The following is a 17,275-nucleotide window of genomic DNA, read 5'->3' on the forward strand; positions in this document are numbered from 1 at the left end:
CGTTGGAAAGCCCTCACTCTTCAAATGCGATGCCTTGAGAATCATAAATTCCTATGAATGACGATCGTCTTGATCAAAAATAGCATGCATCGGAATTTGAACCAAAAAAATTTAACTAATTAACGTAATAATAACAACAACAATAATATGTTACATAGTTTTTATTGAATATACTATTTTAAAACAGTGATACGTTAGCTGCGGAGTACAAGATAACAAAAACAAAAGAGGCATTCGAGGTGTAAGTACACAGGGATGACTTGATCTAGGTTATGGCGGCTAGGAATAAAATTTTTACTGGGTCAAAAAAAGTTAATTCTCGGTGCCGTAATTGAACCCTATTTTGGTACGTTGCATATTACTAGGATCTTTAAGCATGGGGATAATTAAAAATTTTTATGTAATATATATATATATATATATATATATATGTCTATAATATGATCCATCCTGTACTTATGCAAATCGAAACACAGGCTTCCACTTATTGTTCACAGAATAGCCTATTTTCGCTTTTTAAAGGAAAGCTCAGATTACAGACTAGCTATGTGCCACAGGAAGCTTTTTGTCGGAGTGGACGTAGGAGGAACAAATACAGATTCTGTGGTCATTGACCCAACTAGATTAAAAGATGACGATCGAGGGGTTCTGGCATGGCGGAAAACGATTACTACACCGGACGTTTCGAAGGGAATAGAGAGTTCTCTTCGTGGTATGTTGGAGGATCCGCATAATAATATTCAAAAAAATGAAATTGCTTCGCTAACAATTGGTACTACACATTTCATAAACGCTGTGGTAGAAAGAAATGCAAGCAGATTGCAAAAAGTTGCTGTGATAAGGCTTTGTGGTCCATATGGAAGAAGCTTACCGCCTTTTGGTGACTTTCCAGATGATCTGGCTAATATAATTAATGCATATGTTGCCAATATTGATGGGGGTAACCAGGTCAGCGGCCGCGATATTAAGCCACTGGATGAAGAGGAGTTGAGGAGACACTGTGCTGAAGTCCGCTCACGCGGCATTAAAGCTGTTGCAGTAATAGGCACTTTTGCGAACATCAACAATACCCATGAACTAAGAGCCGGAGAAATAATACGAGAAGAAGTACCTGGGGCTGATGTAGTCTTATCGCATAGAATCTCTGGCATCGGATTTTTAGAAAGGGAAAATGCAACCATTTTAAACGCTTCTATCAAAAAATATGGTCGCCAAATTATTTCTTCGTTTGTCCAGGTTACTAGGAGGCTTGGCCTGAATTGTACACTTCTAATATCTCAGAACGATGGAACTGTCCTATCTGCCGATGAGGCACTTGAGTTTCCGATTAAAACATTCTCTTCAGGCGCCACTAACTCTATGCGAGGGGCTGCAATATTATGCTCCGCAGATCCTGATGTGCAGGGTAAGAATGTGATAGTCTGCGACGTTGGTGGAACTACGACAGATGTCGGCCAGCTGCTAGCATCGGGGTTCCCTAGACAATCAGCTACGTACTCTTACGTTGGAGGTGTGAGAATGAACTTTTCAATGCCACACGTTAAAAGCATTGGCTTGGGAGGTGGTTCCCTTGTGCGATTGAAAGACGGTAAGATAACTGTTGGTCCAGAATCTGCGGGCGCTGATATTGTAAACTCGGCATTAGTATTTGGAGGTGAAACCATTGTCGCGACTGATGTTACTGTTGCCTCTCGTATTGACGAACAGGGTCTTGATCTATTGGAAGAGTGTTACAAGATTGGAGATGCTACTCTTGTTCATAAACGCTTCACTGATGAATATAAGGCTAATTTTGCTGAGGCAATTAAAGAAAAACTTGAAAATGTTATTAATCTAATAAAAACAGCCCCGGATCCTGTCACTGTTATATTTGTCGGCGGCGGCTCCTTCATTGCACCTTCAGAGTTAGATGGAGCCTCAAAGGTTATTAAACCTCCATATTCTCATATTGCCAACGCTATAGGAGCTGCGATGGGTGATATTTCTTCCGAATTGATAGAAGTAAAATATCTTAAACATCCTGGTACCGAGTTGGATGCCACAGTCAAGAATATGATAGCAACTGCAGCTGATGATGCTATATCAAAGGGTGCATTAAAAGAAACTATTAAAGTAGTGGATGCTATTGCTGAAGCCGTTCCATATGTGGAAAATGTTTACAGCTTCAAAATTAACGTTGTTGGAAATGTTGATTATAGTCGTGTATCAACTGTAAAAAGCATTGGAAAGCTTCTGAACATCTTAAATGAGGATTCACAGATCTACACTCCTCCAGTTTTAGAAAATTCCAAGCTAGGAGGATGTGAAGAAGTTGCATTTGATTACGAAAACTATAGGCCATGTGTTGAAAACGGCGAGTGGGTACTATCGGTAATAGATGTTGACTTTATTAGTATTGGTGCCTATATTTTAGGATGCGGCGGCGGTGGTAATACACATATTGATACCATAGAGTTAAAACACATTATTAAAAACGGGGGCAGGATTGTAGTCATTACATTAGATGAATTCGACAAGAGAACAAACGGAGAAGGTCGCGCAATTAATGTCGGATATTGTGGATCTCCTACCATATCATATGAACGTCTTCACGGCAATGAAATATTAGAAGCTGTTGACTTAATTGAGAAATGGGAAGGCCGAACCGCTGACGCAATATTTTTATTTGAAATCGGCGGCGGTAATGGATTAAGCGGGTTATGGACGGCATATAAAAGGGGATTACCTTGCCTAGATTTAGATTTAATGGGAAGAGCATATCCAACTCAATGGCAATCGTTGCCATCTGTCATAAACAATTTGAAAGGATACCCTTATGTTGCTGTTTCGGATGGCAATGGACTATCATTTATGGTTACAAGTACTGTTAATGACATTCAAATGGAAAGAGTGGTGAGAGACGCTATTGATTATCATGGCGTACAATGCGCTTCCGTTGAGCCATCGATGAGTGTTGAACAGATGAAAAATGAGACTATACACAACCCAATCTCGTTATCATGGAGAATTGGAAGAGCGGTTTACATTGCTAGATCGAGATCTGATCTTGATAATTTACCGAACTACTTAATTGATACTTTTGGCGGGGATGGAAGCGCGAAGTGCTTGATGAGGGCCAAAATAATTGCCGTTGACAGAAGATTGAATGGAGGTTACGGATATGGTAATGTTCGTTTAGAGAGTGTTGAAGATAGTGATATTACATTAAGGATACCGTTTAAGAATGAAAACATAGTTGCATACAAGAAAGTGCGCGGTGGTGCTGAGATACCCATATGCTCCGTCCCAGACTTGATTACATTGATCGATACGGATGGTTGCGCAATTGGCACCCAAGATTATAGATACGGATTGGAGGTTTTTGTCATGGCTTTTGCCCCTTCAGACAAGTGGTCTACACCTATGGGTATTGAAATTGGTGGTCCAAAAGGGTTTGGAAAAGAATTCGAGGATTTAAACTACAACCCGATAGGAACATATGTCCAGCCAATTTCTGTTGTGGATGAATTCGGAACTCAAGATTAAAGGTGGAAACTTTGAGACTCTTCTCATACACAGCGAATTCCTTGGCCCACAAATTTAGTGTAGATTATATCGCTTTTATAAAACTAATTGATGCATATAAGACATTATAAATTCTCTGGTTTTTGACAAAGTCAAACCATCGATAATTCATCACACTATCTATATTCATTATTAAAACTCAAAGTGGATTATGAAAAGTGTATGCCAACTTGATGAAATGCGTACAAAAGTCTCAGGAAATCTACTTGGTCACATTTACCTGCTCTTACTTCCCCTAACCCTGTTTCCTTTAGAACCTTGTCAATTTTCTCGATGACTTCTTCTAACATAGAACCCTTCCTATCATCGACCATTGAGGTTTCCATTGAAGCCAAATAAGCCTTATAGTTTTTCTCCAAAATATCCAATACGCTGCTGCTCTTGAACCCTGCTGCAATTGTTCTATTTTTTCTAACGAAAACAATCCGCAATAACCCATCCCATTCATTAAAGTCAACCTGGGGTCTTGGCGTTTTAATTTCGATTCTAACAACACTAGATTCAACTTGTGGTGGAGGTCTAAAATTATTTTTGCCAACTTTCATAATATGTGTCACATGTGCCCACATTTGAACATTTGCAGATAATCTACAATAAAGAGCATCACCTGGTCTAGCCAATAGCCTCATTGCAAATTCTCTTTGGAACATTAATATAGACACTCTAGGTGGCCTTGGCTGATTTATTAATTTAAACACCAACGGGGAAGAAATTTGATATGGGGTATTACTTATGCAAATATCAAAATAAGGTAACTCAGTCTTCATAAAATCTCCTAGAAGAATCTCAAGCTTTTTTTCACCTGCTGTCCCATGAACTCTTTTGGTCAACTCAGCTGCCATTCGCGGATCAAATTCCACGGCTACGACCTTCCTTGCCTGTTCAAGGATACGGACAGTTAAATTACCAGTACCTGGACCAACTTCAAGAACAATATCAGATGGCTTTATCTGAGCTTTATCAACAATACCTTGTGCAACAAGTGGATTCTTCAAAATATGCTGACCCAATCCTGTATTGAATTTGAATACTGTGTTCATATGTCTTTCAGCAGCAACTTCTTTCCCAGAGGAGGCGCCGCTGAACTTCTTCTTTGGCGCTTTACCCATTATTTCAAACCTTGTAGCTAATGTCTATAGACTATGCTATATTTACAATATCGTGGATACATGTAGCTGTATATGAGTGTGTAACCTCATCGCGTTGAGAACTGAAAATTTTTGTATTGCTTTTTCAAACTTTCAAATGATTAAATAATACATAGTTATGCCTATTTTTCTACCGATACAAGTAGCTTACCATCATAATAAAAAAATTGTCGACCAATCTCATCATAGTGTCAGTTTGAGTTTTGGTGTATCAGAAACGCTAGCTTCTTAACCACCTTTTCCTTACAGATATCTTCTGCTGTCTGTGAGGTTATTATATGCCTCTTATTCTTGTGGCAATCATTTGCACTGAAGAACTCTTTTATATGGCCATTCCTAGGTGGCGTAATGAAACAGGGTATTTTTGTTGGATAGCCCATATGCAATGTAAGTTGGGAAGTCGTATTAGAATTACTATATTGAATATAGCCAGCGTATTCATCTATGCTTAAGTCCCTCAATGCTTGTTTCTTAAATCTTCGCCTAGCTTTTTTCACTTTCTTGCCATTTAACTCTTGAGATATATTTTCTTTCATGCGTTCATAGTCATTCTCATCTTGGACCTGCCTTTTAGATAGTGAAATTTGGTTCATCAATATCGTCGCACGTTCTTCCATGGTTTCCTCGTAGAATACAAAACCATTAGATAGCGTAATATCTGATGAAGCTGAAGATAGCTTCAAATTCACAGGAATAGACTCTTGTTCCAAGTTAGCCTTTTTAGGCGATCCTTGAAAGTTTGCCCCTTTATCTAGAAGCATGTTGCTCTTGAAATTGACATTTTTATTGACTAAGATGCCCCTGCATTTAGCTGGTGACGTACTGCTCATTTTTATGATTTAACTAAGGCGTAAACTCCTCCAATGCTGAGTTAACAGGCCTGTTTAATATTGAAGCCTTACATGGACTCATAGAAATTTATATATATATATTTATATATATATATCATATCATAATTTAAATATTTTTTTCTTAGTGGAGCAGACTGACTGACTATCTGGGTACGCGAAAAATACTAAAAAAAATACGTAGCCAAAATTGGCTTGCGCAAAGAATCGTGTCTTACTCCAATGTGAAGCACGCAGTTATATTGCATAGTATCCCCTAATCATGCTTGCTATCCGAACTTGGTACAAATTAAAAGAGTAGAAAATATGTACCTTTCTCCTTCCATATTGTAAAGCGGAATATGCCTATAGCCCATTTTTAAATAGTCCAACCTTATACAAGATGTTGCCAAGTTAATGTCTCCATTTTTAACCGTAAAACGTATAAAATTAAAGCCAGTACAATGCAGTTTAACACCAATTTTTGTCCTCCAGATTGGATTACATCCCTTATCTTTACACTGTTGAGTACTAACTTGTTTCCATGAATTAATTACACCATTGGTTACCGTTGGTGCTTCGATGATGCTATTACCAAGGATATCTATGACAACGTAAGGTGCAAACGAAATATCATGGCTTATTGGGGTATTCTTAGGTCTCGTTAATAGCTGTGCGGATATCAATTCAAAGCTGAAATCAAGCTTCGATTTTAGCACAGCAGAAAATATCTTCTTAATATTAATGTCCGTTTGTACTGGGTCAAGAAGGTACCAAGGTTTCCTTACATAACCGGAGTGACATAGATGATCTTTCTCATTCGAAATTCTAAACATTGCCTCATTTATTTGCTGACCAAGGTCGTACGTCTGCCAGTTGGTTGCAACCATTTGCACGCCAGCTTTCCAACACTTAATAGGATTAAAGTTTGAAGAATTATACCTCAAAAGATGTGGATAAACTCTCATCAAATAAGACCTATTGTGCTTGTCTATGGAATATCGTTGTTTTTCACCTTTGCGAAGGCTACGAAACTTCCTTTCATTTAGCGAAAAACAATGAATAGGGGGTTTAGATTCAGGATGAGAGAAGTTCTTGAACCGTATGCCATGAATAGAAGATATGCGTAACAGAGATTCCGATACTGGTACACGTTTTTTTTTTAGTTTGATTTTAGGCTTGCTTTTATTCTTAGTAGTGTCTGAAGTTATGCTAGTTGGAGCCTCAATATCTGATTCACATGATGAACCCTTTGAAGAAGTTGATTGACCAGAACTGCATGGGCTAGGTTGGTCAACTTTGAGCACTTTTTTACTCTTTAATATAATTTTGTGTTTAAGCTCCCTAGGACTTGGTAATGTTAAATGTGGGTCCGTAATAAACAGTAAAGGGCCAAGTAACTCTTGAAAAACCTGCTCGATAATTAGCTGCCCTTCACTACAACAATGTATTTCCAAAGAAATAATCAATGGATATGGCGAGGAGAAAAAAGCATACTTTCGTATTACTTCAACAACATTTCTCAAAGGAATAGAGGCGGTGAACCTACCATGACAAACTACTGGTCCATCTTCGCTATCCCAAATATCGATTTCAACCGACCTACAGCCTTGCTGTAGTACTTTTATGTAACCTTCAACGCTTGTCATTCCTCCTACTTGATTTCCCAGGATATAAGTATTATGTGAAGATGAAATGAAATATTGGGAAAGAGGTCTAGAATAATCTTCATCAGATGCTTTCAAATAATCTTGAGATGTTAGATATTTAAGTAGCATGTTTTCGTTCATAAGTCCATCTTCAGAATAATTTGCAAATAATCTTTGGGCAGCATTTTTAGTTATTTCTTCACCTTGGACGTTAATCAGAAACTTGTAAAAGTTTTCAAAGTTAATTACCTTAGTATTATTTGCTATACTATTCCAAATATCACGTATCTCATGGCGTTCTTTCAAAAGTTGAACAAATGTCTGGAACTCTCTGAAATTTAACAAATGATTTCCATTTTCATCTGCCCTTTCAAATAACTCTTCCAAGTATGGGGTTGAATAAAAAATATGAAATTTATTGCAAAGGTTTTTCACATCTTGAAAAGTTAACGAGTCTTTGTTCTCATCCGATTTTTTTGTAGACACATTTAAGTGCCAATGCATGTTCGCAAACTGTTCATTACTTGGTATCGATATACTTTCCATCAATTGTCTTCGTTTTCGAAATATAATGACTAAGGAAACATAAAATATTCTCATATCATCGGGAGTTGGCGCAATTAAATGCAGAGCCTTAAATTTGTGTTGCGCTTCCTGATAAATAATAGTTATCCATCTATTAGCAAAGGACTCAGGTATATTGTACTCCTCCCTATAATTCATTGCCATTTGACCAGTCCTAACGTCCTTTATCTTGTTCACCTCTAATTGTTTGGTATCCTTCCACTTAATCACGCCTTTATCAATTATGAATAGGAATGAAACTTTCTTTCTTCGCGTCACTTTAATTAATACCATCTCAATATGTTCAGCAGGGGTTATATTACTAGTGCTACTGGGAGAGTAGCATTCTTCTTTGCTCATGATCTCATCAGTGGAATCATCACTCGTTTGGTATGTATGAGAATAGGTCAAGGGACCCATTTCCAAATAATGCTTGTTCTTGATTGGAAACCTGGAAATAGAGATCAATCTTCTTAGTATAACACCCTTGAATCTACTGAATTGTTCAGATGTCTTACGTTGGAGGTCAGACATCACTGCGACTTCAAGCTGGTTTTTGTTTACAGAAAACACCCTTTACAAATACCGTTCTCACTTCCAACTAGGTATTGGCGGTTGTCATTACTACTATATTGAGGGTCGGTCTAAAGACTGCTTAAGTTTTGTAGAAATATGGTTCCGTTCTCAAATAACATGAATTCGTACTCACCAGCGGCTGGCCATTATACAAAAATTTACACCGTTTTATAGCAAATATATTGTCGTCATACACGACCCATTACCTGACGTTCAGCAAATCTTTGATAGGAGTCGGCAATTTTAGTTTCGATGGTGGTCCAGTATGCATAGAAGTTGAAGCACGATCGTAGGATAAATTTAGATCTCTTATCGACCCCTTAACTGTTTTGCAATCCCCATCATAGTGAATGATGGGGATTTTTGAATCTAAACTTGAATAGAAGTTGATTTTTTCTAATTCCGCTAGAGTGATATCCCTTTCGGCGGTCATGACATTCTTCAAAGCGACTGTAGTCCCAGTTAAACTATCACTGTCTATGGAAAGATCGGTATCGGCAGTTCTCGTTAACTGCTCAGCTGAATGATCAAATTCAGGCAAACTTTCATTTGATAAAAGGCCGTAATCAGCTCCCCGTATCTCACATAACTCAGAGGGACCAGATTTACTCCTGATTCCCACATAGTCCCAATATTCTATCGCTTGTTCAACGTCTTTATTATTGCTGTTATTTACGTATCCCATTGTCTGAGAATTTAGCTGCGCTGTATTTTGCAACTCAGTACATTCCGCTTTCATATCTTGAACGTAAGATCGCCTATTGTTTACACTAGCAAACACATTAAGAGTCTCTTCAGTATTTCCTGTAGTTATTACCGGTTTAATGTTCATACGCTTGAGCAAAAATGCTCCTACACTTTGTCTTTTAGGCCTATCCAGCGGCTTTAGGGTGGGAGAAGTTTCGCTGATGATCACGTTATGCAGGTCCTTTGCAATGGATTCAACAACAGTATCCTTTTCCTCGCTGAAAATTGGATCTACACTATCTTTTAACTGCAGCCACCTATCAGCGAGTTTATTTGTTACTTCGGAGATTCCTGGATCAAACAAAATAGAAGCATCAAGAACCTTGTAAATAATATCGAATGTTTTAGATATAATTTCCCCCTTCTGACATACCTGAAGTTTAAAATGTTCTTTCGTATCGGCAGAGATACTCGGGTTTTCAATTTTCGAAAGGTTTTTCTCAACGCTTGAAATTACAGTATTCAGCTCCATATTCAAGTTTGTAAATATGATTTCCCAGCGCTTATCAACTATATTCCTTTTAAGATCTGATATTTCAGAAACTAAATTGTCATGTTTTTTTAAAATGTCTTCGTACTTGCTGTTCAACAGTGATATCAAGTACTCATTATTCACTACAGCCCTGTCCTTGAAGGCTTTTATCCGAGCCGCTAGCACATCCTTCAAAGATGTTTCAGTCGGTGTAATAGATTCCTCCAGAGCACAAAACTCTTGGTAGATATCTTTTTCATAATCAGAAAAAGTTGGCATTCGAATCTGATGTTCCTCAAAAGAGTTCACAATAATAAGTAGTAATCGATCTAGATTTGGGAGATCACTTAATTTTAGTGATGAGCACCTTTCTCGAAGGGACCGACAGCAAACTAGTTTAGTGGTAATCTCTTGAATTAGGGAATTCATGTTGTCTTTAAAGATTTCATTAAATTCTAATGCGGTATCAAATAGCATTTTGATGGATTTGAACATTGGCACCTGTCTGCTCAGAATATCCGCTATCTCTTCCACAGTATTAAAAATTAACGGCAAATCTTCTGATGACATCCGTTCGAGACCTACTGATTCTAAGAAATCCAATACTTTCTCTATCGTGGGTTCCACATCGCGTATACTTCTGTATAATGGATAGAATTGTGATTTGCCTTCATCTATCCAATCAAAATACTGTAGCATTAGGGAAACAGGTACATCATTCTGAAATGCATCCAATGATGCTCCCACATCTTGAAGTACATTCTTGAGGCTAGGTAAAATGCACCTTAATCCCTCTATTGATATATCATTATTTTCCAGCTTTAACAAAATATTTTTTAAAGAATCAGCTCCAGGAGCTAATATTGTATTTACTGCTGGTGCCTCATAAGCCGTAGTCATTTCCATTCGTCTGCATTTCATATGTATGCAAAAGCTTTACCAAAATCCAGTGCACAACTTCTTGGGTAACGTGGATGTCCCCATCTGTATAGATTCACTTTTTTTATTAAGTCATCGTCAACAGGTATAACTTTTATCAGATCCTACTATACAGATTTGATTACGAGAATGATACAGTTTAGGGATTAGTCAATATGCCGAAACTAAACCTAGTATATAGGAAGTTTATCCATATACAGCAGCTAACCCCGCAGGCGTTGGTTTCTCATAACTTCTATCCTAAAACAAGCGGTTTAACACTTATTTCTTAACCACGAAGACCTCTGAGATAATATCCTTATTACCCAGATTATTCTTTTTCCTATGTTCTTATATTCGCATCTACCCTACCAGTTTCTGCTTCCGTGTTCATTAAGTGAATTGATCAATTCACTTCAAGTTTCACGACGACAAGCATTGAAGCCAGCTGCTTCAATTATTGCTCTAAGTGTTCCAACCAAATACGATGGCGTCCTTATCACACCTAAATAATGGATTATACCGATAAAAACCAATTTGCCTTGTATGAATCCAGTAAACGTACCAATGACTGAACAATGGAATTTCACAACAATTCCGAGAGCTTCATCTAGAACAGAATAAATAACAGATTTTCGTAAAGAACTTAAAGTATTCGCGCTTGAACTCCAGTTAACAAGGCTCTCCTGCTGCTACTAAATTGTATGATAGCCATTTCTAGTTTGGATATCTTTGCTAGAATTTTTCCCACAGCCCGGTTTTTATCCACTGATAAGCTCAATTCACTAAACATTATATCATCCCTAATTGTTCTAGACAATAAAGCTCGCTCTTGCTTGAAAACTCCGAAATAGGGTAGTAAAATGTTAGACAAACCGTCTAAATTTCTTGGCCAGTAATTATATTATTGAGAGTGTGAATGCAGTTACATCAACTCTACCCTGAACTTAAACCTTCCTTGTTTAGAACGGAGCCTACCGGTAGATTGTAGGGATGGATTTTAAAACTCCGAAATGTGCAAAGAATTTTAAACTGCCAGCTTCATAGTAACTCAAATGATATTTAGATATCCCGTAAAATAATTAACTCAATTGGTTAATTAATTAATTGTATATAAGTATTACTATTAATAAGTGAGCTCCATAAGTTAGCTAGAATACGACTTCTTGTCACTTATAGACGTAATAGTGCCATTTTAGTTACAGGGCACCGATTACTACACCAAAAACTTTAGGACTGACGCCTTGAACAACGGTTTAGATAGCTGATTGTCGATCTTAAGAATTAATAGAACGCTTTGACAATATTAAGAGCCGCCGAACTTATTTCCATCATATTTTTTGAGGAAGTTTATATTGATTACTGATTGCGACGTAAATAATCATTCTTGCTAATTTATTACGCTTTGGTAATTCTTAAGCTCCTTTTCATTCTCATTCGTCGGAATTCTAACTAATATTCTTTTCCAGTCAGAATTGCGGAATGTTGGATCAGCATGTTTCGAAATTCAAAATTAAAACCGGTTCAGTCCTAAAATATAGTAATAATGGCGATAGTTCATTGTCGAATCTATATGATCACAAGAAGGCAAAATTTAACGACACAGAGAAGAATATCTGCCAGCTCAATATCTCTTAATGGCGGGGGCGTTTGAAAGCAACTATATTTACTTCATTGTTTGGAATTTTAAAAATTATAGTTACTGCTGAGAAAATGCTGGTTCATAAAAGATGTGCATAAGATTATAAAACAGTTATATACAGTGACATCTACTAGGGGATTATAATTAACGGTCAATTAGTCCATTTCCAGTCTATATAAATGGTTCATACATAACAATTTCTTGAACACTAAGGAATAGTAGAGTATAATTATGCTATTGACACTGCATATGTATTACATTATGCTGACTTTTCTTTCTCATTATTTCGCCTTCCATAATATCCTATAAGAGCTGGTGAAAGTTGTTAAGTCATAAACTTCGTCTAATTCTTTAATGGAACAGGTTCAGAGGCTGCGCCAGGTGTTTTATATTCAATAATCTTAGCTTCAGTGACGGATCTACCTAAAATAGCGGCAGATTGTAATTCAGTCTTCAAAGCTGAGCGAATGGTCTTAGCAGCTACCGCCAAGTAAGAGTTGTAAGTTAAACCAGCCTTTCTCCAAACAGACATCTTGCTCAATTAACGTTTACACAACGATATATTCTTAAACGCTGTTGTACAGAATGGTCTTCCTGATCTACCAGGAATACCTTTCTTCCACTGACCGGAAGTGTTTAAGCCATCAATTTTAATTGGTTCGTCAGTAGAGATATCATAAAGTCCGGGTAACAGTAGTATTTACCCGGTAAGACCGAAAAAAATGCTTTGGGTAGCGATGAGTTTTAGCGTCGGGAAACAGATTAAGCTCATCGAGCATTAAGGTGAAGGCAATACCTATGATCGACGTGATAGAGGAAAGGGCTATTAAAATACCAATGACAAAGCAAGTCAATAGAGACTCTTTTTACAGGCTAGCTTCAGACTTAGAATCTGAACGCGTGAAAGGAGCTGTAACTTTAGTTAATGATCTCTCTGAAAGAGCTGTTAACGATGAAGATGCAAGTGAATGGGACTATGTTTTGCACAGACTGATTAAAGGTTTGGCTTCTAGTAACCAAAGTGCACGCTTAGGTTTTTCTACATGTTTAGCTGAAGTTGTGGCGCTGTCTATAAAAAAAGGCCATCTCAAAAGCATTGACGAGTATATTGCCTTGATGTTGAAACTACTATCAAAGGAGAAAGTGAAGAACGGTAACGAAGAGCGCGGTAAACTCTTTGGGAGGCTTTTTGGACTTCAAACCTTGTTAAACGAACCTTTGTTCTCCATAGCATTTAAAGTCGAGAAAGGTTCTATCTCGAATGAGTTTGTTGTGTCCTTTACACGTCATTTGTCTGAACTTGCCCATAGCAAGCCATGGCTGAGAGAACCTTGCTTATTTACGCTTTATCAAACTGTTGAAAAATTGGCGGGCTTTTTTGATGAATCTATGCTGCGCTCAATGTTTAATATTCTAGATGAGTACCAGTTTACGCTTACGAACGAAGGGCTTACAATATACTTGCATCTACTCTATAAATGTGAAGAAACCCGGAAAATTACTGAAAATACCGATTTATTATCTAACTTAGATTTGCGTACCAATTGGAAGAACAATAACCCTCTAGCGAGTGGCAACGCAAAGTTATTGGTTTCAGTTTTAAAAGATGTTGTTCCGGCTGAATCTGATGGGCTTAAACAAAAAGGTTCTTGGGCACCAAGGTTGCATTTTGTTTGGGATATTATATTACCATTAATATGTCGTGTTAGGGAGACTCGTGAAAATGATGCTCATGTATCGAAGAAGAGAAAGAAGAGGCAAAAGTTGACCGAAATACAGTTCCCAGAGTTCTGGCAAACTGTTGTGGAAGAAGTATTTTTTAGTGAAAAGGCTTCAAGTGAGAGGAAGTATCTAGGTATACTAATTCTGGAGAAAACTATACAAATTATTCCTCAAGAGTTAGTTCAACAAGTATTTTCAAAAAATGTTATGAGAACATTAATAAATCAGTCAGTTGATTCTAAGAGAAATCTGCACAAGATAACAAGTAATTTATTGAACCAAATTGGAATTGTCTGTGAGAAGCAGCCAAATAAAACCGTAAATATCATAGAATCCCTATGGTTTGGTCCCAATGGTACGATCAATTTTGATAGGCTTACAAAATCGAAGACAGTTCATGGAATTTTAATATCGAGGTCAATAGATGATGGAATTTTAGCTACATTGGTGGCCTGTATCTTAAAGAACATCCAAAAGGAACACGATAATTTTCAGATTACCACATTCGGTTTAGATACCCTATTGCATATTGTAAAGGGCCATAGATCGAAGGCAAGTTTTGTATGGCTGGAGCAACTGTTACAATATATTGTAAAATTAGCTTTCTTCGACTTGAATGACAAGATTGGTCCACATTCCCAAACGAATAATGAAGAACTTCAGAGTTTGGCAAAGGAAAGGCTATTTTCAATTCTTGGTGAATTGATTCCACTTTCTAAGAGTACTAATAGCACCACGTGGTCATATGTTACCTTGCAGATATTACTAACCAATGCGAAGACAGCCACACTATCATTGAAGCTCGACAAAGAGCTTGAAGAAGTTGCAAAGAAGGCTCTAGAAACCTTGGTAAACATTAGAGCTGATTATAATAACCCAGAAGCAGATTTAAAGTTGAAGTCCTTGGAACAGCTTTTATCAGTGTGTCTTCTACAACTTTATGCAGGAGATACTGATGCTGTGTCGGTATTAGAAGAATTGATTAGCTTTTATTCGAAATCTGGTAACGAAGTTAACACTTTAGTAGGACTCACAGAATTGTTACTTTCTATGCTCGCGCAAAAGAAAGCAATGTTAAGAAAACTGTCAATGCTTGTGTGGGAATCATTAGTTGTAGATGTCGGTAAGGAACAGCTAGAAATTTTAGTGGAAGTTTTATCTGCAAGGGAAAATAAGGAAGGATTTGCTTCTTTATTCGAGGCCGCTGATGAATATGTAGACATTTCAGAAGATGAGGACAGCAACAGTGAATGCGATAGCCATCATGTTCATGTTCATGGCTCAGAAGGAGAAAACGAACGTAAAGAAACGGAAGATTACGAAGATAGTGGCAGTGGCAGTGACAGTGGCAGTGAAAGTAACAGCGAAGAAGATGATGAAAGTACTAGTGATGCCGAACAAGGTGATGATGTCGCGAGAATAGACAAGGAAACTACAAGCGCACTTGCCACTGCGTTGAAACTTCCAGACAACATTTTAAAGGATAATGGAGATATCGGTTACAATATAGAAGATGATGGCGAAGAAAGTGAAGAAGAGTCTATGGATGACGAGGCCATGTTGGAATTGGATGATCAACTGTCCGCGATATTTAAACGCCGCAATGAGGCTCTTCATAAAGTACAAACTGGTAATCAAAGAAAGCTTGAAGTGAAAGAATTACGGGAATCTGTTATTTCATTTAAGCATAGAATTTTGGACATGCTGGAGATATATTATAAACACATCGATCGTACCATAAATTGCAGTGAAAAGTGTACGTCTCGAATGTGTTACGATTTACTATCAACAATAAAGCCTCTCATTAAATGTATGCAGCAGACTACGGATAAAGCGCTCGCCGATAAGTCTGCAAGGTTATTAAAGGCTAATGTTTGCAAACTAAAGGTAAGTTATATTTCTAAAGATGTAGATGGAGAACACATCATAAGTTACTTAAAAGACCTACATTCTTCTGCAATTGCTTCAAAACCAGGGCAATTCCCTAATTTGTATTACTCCACCTGCTCCACTACGTCACTTTTCTTGGCAAAAGTTCTCAATGCGGTCTCTAATAATGAATCATCTTATGCCTCATTAATCGATATCTACGCAGAAAGTATGAAGAATTGGGTTAGCAACGGTAAATTTGGGCGTTCATTCTTCATTGATTTCGTCAATTGGTTGGAATCTAAGAAATCAAAAAACTAGTATTTGGAGAACCACTTTTCACTTTATCTCACACAATATAGTATATTACTCATGATTACCGTATATAACTTATATTTGACGTTATCCAGCATTTTCGGTCTTTAATTACCCAAATACTTCCCCAATGCATACTAGATCTCTAGTTGTACTGTAATATTATACCCTGAATTTATTATGCATCCGTTCTTAGGCTGGCTTTTGCTGATTCTGATGTTTTATATGTCTAAACTTTATTGACAATATGTGCGTTTTAAATGAATAATTGACTCTCATATATGACTGGCAATGGTATTGCTTAAAATTACCTATACTGTGCGTCTTCTTCACGTCCTTTGATTGAACTAACCGCTGATGACTCTTATCTTGAGAACAATATAATACACATGATATTGATGTAACGTGGACGGAAGTCCTCTCTTTGCTTAACTTAATGCCGCTTATGCTCCTGATTTTCGTACGCATAATCTCTATAAAATTGTCAAATGCTGATTTGTATAGAGCAGCTTCATCGCTATCTGACTTGTTTAGTAAAACTCTAGGAAATAATGACATTGATAGCGAAGCAGCATCATATTTAACAGAAATGATCTGCGATTCCTTAACAGTGTTTAGAATAGCAAAGAATTGTTCCATATCAGGATCAATAGTAAGTTCTGCCGCCCTTTTCCTAGCTCTATATGCATTATCACGTTTCCTACGCATTGCTCGTTGGCGTTCTAACTTTTCTTGAGGGGATATGGACTGTATTTCTCCTTTCGTTATTGTTTCGCGTTTATCTAAAGACAAAATATCATTTCTTAGATCTTTGGATCCAGAAACCAAAACTGAACTATCGTTGTCTATACTATATGCATTGCCTTCCGTCATTCCCACTGTATTATTCATTAAGGATTCATTATCAATACTGTTCTCACCTTGAGTTCCATCTGTATGACTTTTTAAGGATAAAATGTTGTCCGAGGCCGAAGTATGAACCATTTCAATATGGTGTACGCCCTTTGAGTACTTAGCCTCCATAAAGAACTGAATTTGATGTCCCACTACAAAGCTTTATATGGGCCTAAGGGATGTTCTTCTTTCCTTTATGTTTGAGAGATTGGTGATTATAATGACTTAATTCGCAATATATGAATGATGTATATTTATCACTTTTCACGCAATACCAAGGCATGTTTAATGTGTGCTCACGAATATATCCTTTGTTGGGCCACTATAAACTCATATGTTTATTGGTTCAATTAAGATTTTTAATTGTG

General features: G+C 37.2%; 8 protein-coding genes across 8 annotated transcripts, besides 1 other annotated feature; 2 read left to right on the forward strand and 6 right to left on the reverse strand.

The window, feature by feature from the left end:
* Nucleotides 1–546: 546 nt before the first annotated feature.
* OXP1 (5-oxoprolinase) lies at nucleotides 547–3,525 on the forward strand (the record flags this gene model as incomplete). The annotated part of the gene is made up of 1 exon (XM_018131669.1): nucleotides 547–3,525. The coding sequence occupies one exon, from the start codon at nucleotides 547–549 to the stop codon at nucleotides 3,523–3,525; it is 2,979 nt and encodes a 992-aa protein (XP_017987158.1).
* A 188-nt stretch (nucleotides 3,526–3,713) lies between these two features.
* On the reverse strand, nucleotides 3,714–4,673 carry DIM1 (putative dimethyladenosine transferase; the record flags this gene model as incomplete). Its single annotated transcript, XM_018131670.1, has 1 exon — nucleotides 3,714–4,673. The coding sequence occupies one exon, from the start codon at nucleotides 4,671–4,673 to the stop codon at nucleotides 3,714–3,716; it is 960 nt and encodes a 319-aa protein (XP_017987159.1).
* A 230-nt stretch (nucleotides 4,674–4,903) lies between these two features.
* On the reverse strand, nucleotides 4,904–5,542 carry ACM1 (Acm1p; the record flags this gene model as incomplete). The annotated part of the gene is made up of 1 exon (XM_018131671.1): nucleotides 4,904–5,542. One exon carries the CDS (start codon nucleotides 5,540–5,542, stop codon nucleotides 4,904–4,906), a length of 639 nt encoding a protein of 212 aa, XP_017987160.1.
* Nucleotides 5,543–5,829: 287 nt separating this feature from the next.
* On the reverse strand, nucleotides 5,830–8,286 carry PLC1 (phosphatidylinositol phospholipase C; the record flags this gene model as incomplete). The annotated part of the gene is made up of 1 exon (XM_018131672.1): nucleotides 5,830–8,286. One exon carries the CDS (start codon nucleotides 8,284–8,286, stop codon nucleotides 5,830–5,832), a length of 2,457 nt encoding a protein of 818 aa, XP_017987161.1.
* Nucleotides 8,287–8,530: 244 nt separating this feature from the next.
* Nucleotides 8,531–10,468, reverse strand: KAR9 (Kar9p; the record flags this gene model as incomplete). The annotated part of the gene is made up of 1 exon (XM_018131673.1): nucleotides 8,531–10,468. One exon carries the CDS (start codon nucleotides 10,466–10,468, stop codon nucleotides 8,531–8,533), a length of 1,938 nt encoding a protein of 645 aa, XP_017987162.1.
* A 646-nt stretch (nucleotides 10,469–11,114) lies between these two features.
* Nucleotides 11,115–11,369: a sequence feature (similarity to ACR022W; no intact open reading frame).
* Nucleotides 11,370–12,450: 1,081 nt separating this feature from the next.
* ATP15 (F1F0 ATP synthase subunit epsilon) lies at nucleotides 12,451–12,639 on the reverse strand (the record flags this gene model as incomplete). Its single annotated transcript, XM_018131674.1, has 1 exon — nucleotides 12,451–12,639. The coding sequence occupies one exon, from the start codon at nucleotides 12,637–12,639 to the stop codon at nucleotides 12,451–12,453; it is 189 nt and encodes a 62-aa protein (XP_017987163.1).
* Nucleotides 12,640–12,944: 305 nt separating this feature from the next.
* Nucleotides 12,945–16,019, forward strand: POL5 (DNA-directed DNA polymerase; the record flags this gene model as incomplete). The annotated part of the gene is made up of 1 exon (XM_018131675.1): nucleotides 12,945–16,019. The coding sequence occupies one exon, from the start codon at nucleotides 12,945–12,947 to the stop codon at nucleotides 16,017–16,019; it is 3,075 nt and encodes a 1,024-aa protein (XP_017987164.1).
* Nucleotides 16,020–16,205: 186 nt separating this feature from the next.
* On the reverse strand, nucleotides 16,206–17,036 carry AW171_hschr32047 (HCR019Cp; the record flags this gene model as incomplete). Its single annotated transcript, XM_018131676.1, has 1 exon — nucleotides 16,206–17,036. The coding sequence occupies one exon, from the start codon at nucleotides 17,034–17,036 to the stop codon at nucleotides 16,206–16,208; it is 831 nt and encodes a 276-aa protein (XP_017987165.1).
* Between the last annotated feature and the right edge of the window lie 239 nt (nucleotides 17,037–17,275).

This window comes from Eremothecium sinecaudum, chromosome III (genome assembly GCF_001548555.1).
Source record: "Eremothecium sinecaudum strain ATCC 58844 chromosome III, complete sequence".
NCBI lineage: Eukaryota > Fungi > Ascomycota > Saccharomycetes > Saccharomycetales > Saccharomycetaceae > Eremothecium > Eremothecium sinecaudum.